Source organism: Phyllobates terribilis, unplaced genomic scaffold (genome assembly GCF_046119375.1).
Source record: "Phyllobates terribilis strain yellow unplaced genomic scaffold, ASM4611937v1 Scaffold_13__5_contigs__length_258822181, whole genome shotgun sequence".
Lineage (NCBI taxonomy): Eukaryota > Metazoa > Chordata > Amphibia > Anura > Dendrobatidae > Phyllobates > Phyllobates terribilis.
This window is the reverse complement of record NW_027362773.1, coordinates 95,633,808-95,645,834: the sequence shown is the minus strand read 5'-3', so window position 1 is coordinate 95,645,834 and position 12,027 is coordinate 95,633,808. Positions and strand designations below refer to the sequence as shown.

Sequence of the window (12,027 nt, the reverse complement as noted above, 5' to 3'; positions counted from 1 at the left end):
CCAGATTCTGACAGAACCGGGAACAGCTGATCGACGGGAGTGCCGGGTGTCGCACCAGATATTGATGACCTATCCTAAGGATTAATATAAAAGTCCCAGACAACCCCTTTAAGTATTGACTTTTTATTACACTGATAACTTGATCACTTGTGTTTTATTTTCTTGTAGCTTTCTGCGAGGAAGGTTGCAGGTACGGTGGAACCTGTGTGGCCCCAAACAAGTGCACTTGTCCCCCTGGATTCACAGGAGCTCACTGCGAAAAAGGTACAATCATGATACTAATGTTATTGTATGCAGGGGTGTCTCTGTGGAGGGGGGGATTAACCCCTGGAATAGATGGGTAATAATGTGGAGGGAGCACAGGATCTGGGTGTCTGGTCCCCTTTTAATTTGTTGGACCTATTGAGATCCTGCCATCCCCACCTCTCCTGCCTGTAATTCAGAGCTTCTTGCCAATGGCTGCAACTTGATTCTGGCTGCAGCTCAGTCACAATAGACAAGATAGAAAGGGAATGTGCGGAGAGCAGGGAGCGTGGAGAGAGCAGGGAGCGTGCTGGGAGAGCAGGGAGCGTGCGGAGAGCAGGGAGCAGGGAGCGTGCGGAAAGCAGGGAGCAGGGAGCGTGCGGAAAGCAGGGAGCAGGGAGCGTGCGGAGAGCAGGGAGCGTCCGGAGAGCAGGGAGCGTGCAGAGAGCAGGGAGCGTCCAGAGAGCAGGGAGCGTGCAGAGAGCAGGGAGCGTGCAGAGAGCAGGGAGCGTGCGGAGAGCAGGGAGCGTGCGGAGAGCAGGGAGCGTGGAGAGAGCAGGGAGCGTGCGGAGAGCAGGGAGCGTGCTGGGAGAGCAGGGAGCAGGGAGCGTGCGGAGAGCAGGGAGCAGGGAGCGTGCGGAAAGCAGGGAGCAGGGAGCGTGCGGAGAGCAGGGAGCGTCCGGAGAGCAGGGAGCGTGCAGAGAGCAGGGAGCGTCCAGAGAGCAGGGAGCGTGCAGAGAGCAGGGAGCGTGCAGAGAGCAGGGAGCGTGTGTAGAGCAGGGAGCAGGGAGCGTGGGGAGAGCAGGGAGTGTGCGGGGAGCAGGGAGTGTGGAGAGAGCAGGGAGCGTGGAGAGAGCAGGGAGCGTGCGGAGAGCAGGGAGCAGGGAGCGTGCGGAGAGCAGGGAGCAGGGAGCGTGCGGAAAGCAGGGAGCAGGGAGCGTGCGGAGAGCAGGGAGCGTGCAGAGAGCAGGGAGCGTCCGGAGAGCAGGGAGCGTGGGGAGAGCAGGGAGCGTGGGGAGAGCAGGGAGCGTGCGGGGAGCAGGGAGCGTGCAGAGAGCAGGGAGCGTGCTGGGAGAGCAGGGAGCGTGCGGAGAGCAGGGAGCGTGCGGAAAGCAGGGAGTGTCCGGAGAGCAGGGAGCGTGCGGAGAGCAGGGAGCGTGCGGAGAGCAGGGAGCGTGGGGAGAGCAAGGAGCGTGGGGAGAGCAAGGAGCGTGCAGGGAGCGTGCTGGGAGAGCAGGGAGCATGCGGAGAGCAGGGAGCAGAGAGCGTGCGGAGAGCAGGGAGCGTGCGGAAAGCAGGGAGCAGGGAGCGTGCGGAGAGCAGGGAGCGTGCAGGGAGCAGGGAGCATGGGGAAAGCAGGGAGCAGGGAGCGTGCGGAGAGCATGGAGCGTGCAGGGAGCAGGGAGCGTGCGGAGAGCAGGGAGCGTGCGGAGAGCAGGGAGCGTGCGGAGAGCAGGGATCAGGGAGCGTGCAGAGAGCAGGGATCAGGGAGCGTGCGGAGAGCAGGGAGCGTGCAGAGAGCAGGGAGCGTGCGGAGAGCAGAGAGCAGGGAGCGTGCGGAGAGCAGGGAGCAGGGAGCGTGCGGAGAGCAGGGAGCGTGTGGAGAGCAGGGATAAGGGAGCGCGCAGAGAGCAGGAGCTGTGTGCTCTGTTCACCATAGCTTCCTGTCTACTGCTGTGGTGGGATGAGACTGTGACCTGCAGGAGAGGTAAGTATGTGTAATGTGTGCAAGTGTGTAATGTGTTTAAATATGTGTATGTAAGTATTAATGTGTGCAATATGGTGGTATTATCACTTAGTATGCTATACATGTATCATATTATTTATGTACAGTATATTGGTATATTATTGTGTAGAGCATAGCTGTATTATTTAAGTGTATAGTGTAAAGGTACTATTTATCTGTACAGTAAAAGCAGCATTAATGTGCGTAGTATATCAGTAATATTTGTGTACAATATAGTGGAATTATTGTGTACAGCATACCTGTAGTATTTATTCATACATATTGTGTACAGTATTGTGGTATGATTGTGTACTGCATAACATTATTATCTGTACAGTATAGCCGTATTATTAATGTGCATAGTATACCAATACTATGTGTTTTTTAAAGTGCAAACAGTATACCAGTATTTATGTGCACAGTATACCAGTACTATTTATGTGTACAACATGCCAGTACTATTTATGTGTACAGTATACCAGTACTATTTATGTGTACAGTATAACAGTACTATTTGTATACAGCATATTAGTATTATTTGTGCACACTATACCAGTACTATTTATGTGTACAGTGTAATATTAATATTTGTGCACAGTATACCAGTACTATTTATGTGCACAGTATACCAGTACTATATGTGTACAGCATATCAGTATTATTTGTGTAAAGTATACTAGTACTATTTGTGCACAGTATACCAGTACTATTTATGTGTACAGCATATCAGTACTATTTGTGCACAGTATATCAGTACTATTTGTGCACAGTATACCAGTACTATTTATGTGTACAGCATATCATTACTATTTGTGCACAGTATACCAGTACTATTTATGTGTACAGCATATCAGTACTATTTGTGTACAGTATACCAGTACTATTTGTGTACAGCATATCAGTACTATTTATGTGTACAGTATACCAGTACTATTTATGTGTACAGTATACCAGTATTTATGTGCACAGCATACCAGTACTATTTGTGTACAGTATGCCAGTACTATTTATGTGTACAGTATACCAGTACTATTTATGTGCACAGTATACCAGTACTATTTGTGTACAGTATACCAGTACTATTTATGTGTACAGTATACCAGTATTATTTATGTGTACAGTATACCAGTATTATTTATGTGCACAGTATACCAGTACTATTTGTGTACAGTATACCAGTACTATTTGTGTACAGTATACCAGTACTATTTATATGTACAGTATACCAGTACTATTTGTGTACAGTATACCAGTACTATTTATGTGTACAGTATACCAGTACTATTTATGTGCACAGTATACCAGTACTATTTGTGTACAGTATACCAGTACTATTTATGTGCACAGTATACCAGTACTATTTGTGTACAGTATACCAGTATTATTTATGTGTACAGAACAGGAGTAGTATTTGTATTTAGCACAATGGTATTACTTATGTGTACAGCATACAAGTACTATTTGTGCACAGTTTTCTATTTATCAATTTAGTATAGCAACCTGTGTGTGTAATACAGTACCCCATAAACTATAATGTATTTTGTCAGATTTTCGTTATGGTGGGTATAATTTTACCCATTAGCATGCCACGCTATATTTCTTGCCATTTTTTGCTGAATCTGCTACAGTGGTCCAGAGTGGAGCTTCCAATGCCAATGTGAACATAGCCTAAAATGATTTAGTGTTTCTGTGGCCGGATGATGCAGGGTACCTCTGATGATAAGCGTTCTGCTTCCAGTCACTATCTGGAGCAGTTACTCAGCATTAGTAATCGTGCTAATTACTTCCCTTTCTCACAGCTGAAATTCCACTAATTAATTGATTGTGACAGTTCGGCCTGAAGTTTGCCGTAGGCGAGATTTAGCGAGCAAGGCTATATTCTGGCACCAAGTTCATCATCATCTTGTACTTTAATTGAGAACAGGGAGGAAACATGTGAAAGGTTTGGAAATGTACAAAACAGCAGAATGATCTAGTGCAAAACATCAGAAAAAATGTGCATTTCCCAATTTGATGGGAGTGGGGGACAGATCCATGGCGATTGCTACCTTCTACCATAGATATAAGTGGACGAAACATCATCTCTTCTTATGTTTTCTCAAAATTCTTCACCCGGTGACTCCAATAACAAGAATAATGAAAGAAAAAAAACAAAATGGAGAATTAGTATAAAATGAAAATAAAACAAAACAAATATATAAATTCTCAATGTAAATTCTGCTTTTTAACATTAATATCAAAGAGCAAATGTTGACCTTTTTATTTCTGTTTTTGTAACATTCTTTTCTTAAACTCGATAGGGCAAAAAAAAGTTAAATTGTTTGAGACGTTATTTTGATTTCTAAATTAAAATATTACATTAGACTGGGGATGAAAGTTGAGCAAGGGATATAATAAGGGAGTATTGAGTTGAGCAAAAAGATTTGCAGGACCCTGGTCCATCAGCCACTTGATAGTTGGTGTCCACCAAACCAGAACACTATAAACTTCCTACAGCGTCCCCCTGATCAGGAAGACCCTCGAGACATCATTACTTTTCAGTTGCGATGCACACATGGTGCCGCTGGGGCTTTCTAATCAGAAGAGGTGCCAGGGATGCCACAGGAAGTTTGCAGGGCTCTGGTCCAGTATTCATGGATTACCAGATTGGCAACTGGACGAGGGTCCTGCAAATCTTTTTGCTCAACTCAATACTCCCTTATTATATCCCTTGTAATCTTGTCATTTGTCACGAGTACAGCGATGCAGAGAAATCCAGGAACAAGGGCACCACACATCCTCCTTTTGGCAACTTTATAAGTGCAGAAAACGTTTTGGCCACACAGGACCTTTATCAAGCCAAAGAAAAAAAAGAGAGATTTCAATGGCTTGATAAAGGCCTGGGACAGCCAAAACATTGAGATTTTTCTGCACTGATAAAGTTATCAAAAGTGGGATGTCTGGTGCCCTGGTTCCTGGATTTCTCTGTATTGGTACAACCTTGTGGAGCGCTGCACCAAGTGTTTATGGACAACAGAGTGGTGCACGCTACTCATCTATTGCAAGGAAGGACAATGATGCAGAGAAATCCAGGAACCAGGGCACCAGATGTCCTTCTTTTGGTAACTTTATTAGTTCAGAGAAAATGACAATGCTTTGGCCATGCAGGACCTTTATCAAGCCATATAAAAGAGAGAGAGATTTCAATTGCTTGATAAAGGCCCTGCGTGGCCAAAACGTTGTGATTTTTCTGCACTAATAAAAAAAATACCAAAAGGAGGATGTCTGGTGTATTGCTACAACCTTGTGAAGGGCTGTACTAAGTGTGTGTGCTACTCATCTAATACAAGGGCAACAATTGTTTTATTTGAAGAAATTTTAAATAAAAAAAATGTAATCCCACTGATTTCGAAGTTCTAAAATGCGAATTGATTAATATTTTCCTCTTTCCCATAAATTTCATTTATTGTCAGGATTTAAAACAAGTTTTGTGTTTGAAGTTTTGTTGCTTTTTATTAACAAATTGTGCTTTAAAAAAAAAGAAAGAATCAAGTGGGAACACATCCTCCTTATAAATGTATCTAGGCGAGCTGATATTTCATTCTTGTATCTGTTTTCCATGACGCATGAGATCTGAAACACTTGCAGGATTTCAGGAAGATTTTGACAGTAAGGTTTCTGAGACTTAATGAAGAATTAACCAACATGTGATCCCTCTAATCCCAGTCCTAATTAACATACAGAATGCGCAATCCCATCTCCAAAGACGATCAAGGGGTTTTCTTTTATTTGATGCAAATGCAAAAACAAGCCGAGGGTTGGTGGAAGTCCCACTGGTGGCCTAAGGCCAGCTCCATCTTTATGGAATCCAGTAGAGATTGGGCCTTTATGGAAGGATTGAATAGGAAAGCAAAATAAATCAATTGAATGTGTCAAGTTGTAAAAAAAAGAATGAAGAATGTTGAAAATTAAAAGTTAAACTTACCCAAATCAGTCATTTTAAGATTTTTTAATATTTAAGAAACAATTATGATGTTGACCGTGAATGGTCCACCAAGCCAATGGGTATGTGAATTTTTGGATCCTTGGCTACTCTCTTGTATATTTCTCTGTATATTGTTCTTGGGGAAGGGTCCTTGGTTTCTGCTTTCTTTTTATTGCACAATCATCTGTGTGATTTTCCATCGGTCGTTACAATGTCAAAAAATGTAAAACAGTGTGCAAATTGAAGTGGTCAGTGGGGCGCTAGTAACTGGATAAGGCGCTGGAAAAGGATAAAACAAACCTCTTTATTGAAGTTCTAATGCCCGCAACGCATTTCTGCAGCGGTCTGCTGCCTTCATCAGGTGGAGTTAAAATGTAAAACGTCCCTTCTCGTGACCAGATGGGAATTTACCCCCATACGCCCCAAGAACATTATTTCTAAGACCGGAGAAGGGAATGGAGATCTTGTTAGCTGATCGTTCGCCAGCGTTCCTCAGGCGTCTCATCCTTGGAACAAATTTAGTCAAAATTAGGCATTTAGCATCTGTGAGTAATTATTCCTCCGCGCTAATGGTATGTTCTGTACGTTGATTTGTGTTTTTCGCTGTAATTGAGAAGGAATCAAACAATGCACCAGTCAATTAAACTGAATTAAATGAATCCATAGTATTGGCTTTCCACCATAATTCTGAGCAGTAAATGTGCAGACACTTGAAAATGAGACTCGTCTGTTAGAAAACGCCATGATGTCACCGATTCTCGAAGATTGCCATACCGGTGTCAGACGTATTGCTGTAAACTGGTGCAGTTGCTAGCATTGCATGGCCTAAAAGTCTCCTTACATCGGCATGTAACTTTCCAGAAGGAGAGATGTTAGCCCTTAGACTTTAGTACATATTGAAATTCAGGTCTTAAAGGGGTTGTCCAGCTTAGACTACAAGTCTGCAGTCACATTATGTGACTGTAGACTTTGCATTCTCGCATCGTGCGCACTGTGCCATGACACGATTCTCCAGTACCAGCGGCGGGTGCGTGACTGCAAGTATGTGATTGTACACATGCCGACTAGATGGGCGCAGCTTCGCTCAATGCAAGTGTATTGAGCAAGGCCGGATACAGTCTAGTCGGAATGTGTCTGGAAGTGTGCAAGTCGCATACTTGCAGTAACATGACCGCCCTTTCCCGGCCCTGGAGAATCCTCACAGCATGCAATATGAGGATTCATAAGTATGCAGGCACATGGAGTGACTGCAGACTTGTAGCTTAAGGCCGGACAACCCCTTTAAGGCCTAATTCCGATGTCCATTTTTTTGCATACGAGTGCTATCCGCGTTTTTTAGGGATAGCATTCATACCTATAATAGTCAGTGGGATCATTCACATAGCCACAATTTTTCACAGAACGAGAGATCCCTGAAAAATCTTGAAGAAATGTCCGACTTTGATCAAAGTGTAAGATCAATATCGGTAATTCAAGTCTATGGGTCTGTGAAAAAAATCGGACCGCACTCAGATGCCAGATTTTCAGAGATGTAAGAATGAGACCGGAAAGAGCTCTCCAGGGCTAAAAAATGTGTCTGCTTTTTCTAGAAAGTGCACCACCCTTGTCCCTGGGCCGTGTCCGGTATTACAGCTTGGTCCCAGAGAATTAGGAAATAAAATCCAGATACTCATATAAATGGAGGCAAAAGCACAAAGAAGCATTAAAGTTGCATCACAATAAGGGCACAGTCAGACGAACATATGAATTGGACTGAGATCGGACTGCAATGCATGGACTGGCCGGCGGGTCTCCCGACACATAGAAATATATGAAGGTGTCAAGCTCGGGTCAGGAGACCCACCGGCCAGTTCATGCATTGCAGTCCGATTTATATGGTCGTCTGACTGCGCCCTTGTACTACAATTTTACTGACGCTATAATGCCTGACCTTACAGCTTGTAAAGGGGGCTTTCACCCAGATTTTTCTGACCCCTCAGTTTGAGTATTGCTCAGCAGATTCTTTCATAGCAACTTTAAAAAACTTGACTGAGAAATTTTATTAGAGCTGCGGTATTGGATATCTCCTATATTCCCAAAAGATGAGATGCAACTGGGAACTTGTCAGAAGAATACGACTCAAGAATTCAGTGGCTGATAATTTTTGGACGTATATGCCCTTTAACCCTTTTGTGACCAAGCTCAATTTATTCACATTTGAAATGTTACTATATGGAGAAATAATTCTAGAATGTTTCAACTTATCCCGGTAATTCTGAGATTGTTTGTTTTTTTGTGTGACACATTGTACTTTAGTGGTAAATTTGGGTCAATGTTTTAAGTTACAGAAAAAAAAATTATCAACTTTTAAACTTTGAATTATAAGACCTTTAAACCAAAGCATTTACCTTATGACTACTTTACGTCTGCAGTGTCTTCCTGGTCCAACCATGCCCCCACCACTGATTGGCAGCTTTCAGCCAATCAGTAGTGTGGGCGGGGTTATGCACAGTTCAGCATTCTGCTAGATCTGCAGCAAAGAAAACTGTGATTGTATCACAACTGCTGAGCCCAGTAAACTAAGTGATACATCACTGGAATCAGGATCTCTTCCCCTACATTATGCTGCCGTCAGATTACATAGCAAAAACCTGCTGACAGATTCCCTTTAAGGCTCACAGAATCGAGCTGAATTAACTACGTCCAGATCAGTCAACCAAATTGATGAGGCAGAAACAAGCTTCCATCAGATTTTCCTATTCCCAATATAAAATCACATATTTGGCCTACAGACAAAGTCGATGGAGCTGCCAACGACTAAGGTTCCGTTTCAGTGAATTTAGAGAACAGATTTCTTATAAAAAAATATATATATTATTATTATTTTTTTTTGAAAGTCATTCTTGGTCGATGATAGAGAGTGGCGGAGCCATAAGGTAATCAGGTAAAACATATTTGTATGATCCGGTAATGGTCAGCCGATTGGTAAAATCAGATACAAATTTAAGTGTAAATGAGATAAATAATCTACATTTTCTGACTGATTCTGTTGCCTCCGTCGATCCGGAGATTTAACCCATAAGGGGGAAAAATTAAAATATTCAATGAGAAAAATCAGGTAATTGTAAAGTTTGAGTTTTCCTCGAGTTGGATATATCAAAGTATTTATATTCACATTTTTTCTGGGGAACATTTTTAAGGCGACAATCCAAAAATCGCAGTGAAAAATAGTCTTCTAAGACATACAGTAAGTCATCATAGAATAATCCGGTCCACGCCAGGGACAGTCTTCTCTAGGAGTTACTTTTTTGGGGAATTTTTACTAAATAAATAATTTTAAAAATCTGATCTTAATTGGGTTAGGCCAATATGAACCCACTTTCTCCTTAGTTCTACTCTCGTTGGGCAAAACTTGGACTCCAAGAATTTTTCGTGATTGAAAAAAATTTGCCAAAATCAGTAAATGGTATAAAGTAGAACCACCATTGCTGATACCTGATGAACCCTCCGTGGCAACAGCGCTCCCAACTCATCTCTCTTTACCTCCCTGCAAAAATCACGTTCCATCCACTCATGGTCCACTGCAGCCATTATAGAGGTAGTCCACCTGTTAGAGACATGTTTTTTTCTTATTTAAGTGCCAGTATTTTTGTCTAAAAAATTATCTTTGTAATTGGACTTCATTAAAAATTTTGCCACGCTTGCATTCTATAGCCTCCGAAGGGGTTAACTGAGAATCAGTCAGTGAGCTTGTTCTAACAGCCCAATAGAAGAGTTTTTAAAATGTATCTTTTTTCTGAGCTTCTCTCAGCTGATTTGTAATCACAGACCACATCAAAGTTGATTGTGCCCCGAAGCCAAGAGCCTGTAAAGGACAAATGGGGAAAAAAATTTTTAGAAATCGAATAGGAAAAATGATTTTTAGCCCCAAATACATGCATTTAAATAAAAAAAATTGTCCCCAGTGGTTGACAGCCCCTTTAACTGGTCTCAGCGTTGATCCTGATGTGGACGGTCTGAAACTGCTAAGGTCAGTGATTAGTAATACATGGGTAGATGGAATGTGACCTCTGCAAGGAAGGAAGCGAAAACCAATGGGGAGCACTGGAGCTACAGGCAATTCATATGTGAATTAATGTGAGTAATGGCTGATTTTTGTTTTTTTTGGGAAAGGTATGGGGGGGTGTTAAAGCCATTTACTACAAATTTTTGGTTATCTCAGAAAACTTCTTCTTAAATGCAAGACGTTTATATAATGGTGGACACAGACAGCAGAGGTCCCTGCGCAAGAACAGCATATGGACCCTTTTCTGTCCAGTAGTTCTTCAAAATCCACACTTCCACCTACTTTGGAGGTAGTAGTGGCCCCTTACCTTTTGGACGGCTGCACAGGTTAAATCAATGGTATGTCCGCCTCTGCATTTGTGAACCCCACCCAGGAAATAGTCCCCAAAAAGTCAAAGCCCCAATTGCAAAACAAAGCAGCGTAGACAATCTGGTTGGCACGATAGACCTGTGAAAGGACTGGATGGGGGTCAGCTTCTCGTGTTGGGGTAGCCATGATTGTAATGATGCCATACTGCCTCCAGGGTTAGCGCCATATTGCTTAGGTGCTTCTGGCTACAAAGGTCAGGACTAAGAAGGGTTACCGGGAACAGGAGGAGGAGGTCCTGTGATGAGCCAGGGTCACATCGTGCCCATCATGAGTGGACCATATCTCTTGGATGTTGAGTATTGAGATAACTGGCCAACATTTATTTGCCTTATTTTTTTGGTTTCTGTTCATGTTATTTGTGCTCGGCACAAGCTGTGACTGGTCAGCAATGATGGCTTAGTGGAGGAACCAGTGGTGAGCAAGGGACACCGGTGGCATCAGCTGTCACCCAACCCCAAGTTGTTCTGTAGAAGCAAACTGTTGAATGATGTTACCTTTGTCTGTACATAGTCAATCAAGTACATCGTGCCAACTACTGCTCATATAAAGTGGGGCCCACCAAAGGATTCTTCTGTTCTCCGATGGGCTAGTCTGGGCCTGGATAGGTACTAAATGTGATCGGTGGGAAAACCTCTTTATGACAGGTTACATATCCTTTTAAAAGTTGATATTTTCATTCATTAACTGCAAGCAGAGATCTGGAAAAGTATGAGAACAAAAAAAAAACAAAATGTACAGGAAGTTGATCATAAAGAGTGGTGCCCACTTCTGCAGAGGGGCCCACCTGAGCATTCTCCTGTTCTCCAATGGGTCAGTCCGAGCCTGGATAGGTAATAAATGTGATCAGTGGGAAAACCGCTTTATGACAGGTTATATATCCTTTTAAAAGTTTGTGTTTTCATTCATTAAGGTCTTGAAAAGTATGAGAAGAAAAAAAAAGTACAGGAACTTGCTCATAAAAAGTGGAGCCCACTTCTGCAGAGTGGCCCACCAGAGAATTCTCCTGTTCTCCTATGGCCAGTCCGAGCCTGTGTACACCTGGCCTTAGAATTAAGCTCAAGACAAGACATTTCTCTTTTTTTTTCCATGATTTGGATCTTTTCTCATTTTCTGGTGCAGACGTCAGTCATCATTCACACTTGAGTTGCAGCCTCTCCGACATCATTCAAGAAGACTCTAAGCTGCTTTTTGTAAATTTTTAACAACTTGAGTTCACTCTCCTTTGGCTAAACTTCCCATGACCCAAATAAGAAAAGAGGAATAACCCCGGTGGTGTGGTACGTTCGCCGAGAGCGCATCCTTTCCCCTGCAGACAACACGAATACATTCTTTTCTTTTTTTTCCTGCTCTCCTCATTACGGTTCAGTAGTAGATTACAGACGCGGCTCATTTAACCGTTTTACAGTCATAAAATAAAAGACAAAACAGAAGACAATTTTGCCGTTTCTGACACTGTCAATTTTACAATGAAATTAAAACTGCGTAATGATTTTTTTTTTTTTTTTATTGGTTTCTTACGGAAATTGTCTAAGAAATTGGAATGTAAACTTCAAATGATACCGGCGATATATTAAAGCGGAAGCGATGTCATCAGTATCAGGCGGCGGATTGTTAATGTTGTCTCTTTTTTTCTGATTAAATGGCTCTGTGTGCTGCTCGAGTTGACGGAAAAAAAAAAAA

The 12,027-nt window shown here is 42.7% G+C and overlaps 1 protein-coding gene across 2 annotated transcripts in view; it reads left to right on the top strand.

Annotated features, from left to right (window-relative positions):
• The window catches only part of NELL1 (neural EGFL like 1), a 932,419-nt gene that overhangs the window by 690,488 nt on the left and 229,904 nt on the right, over positions 1–12,027 (top strand). For both annotated transcript variants that reach the window (XM_073658224.1, XM_073658225.1), the window contains exon 15: positions 169–264. In XM_073658224.1, coding sequence (XP_073514325.1) covers positions 169–264 — 96 coding nt within the window. The remainder of the gene's footprint in view (positions 1–168; positions 265–12,027) is intronic.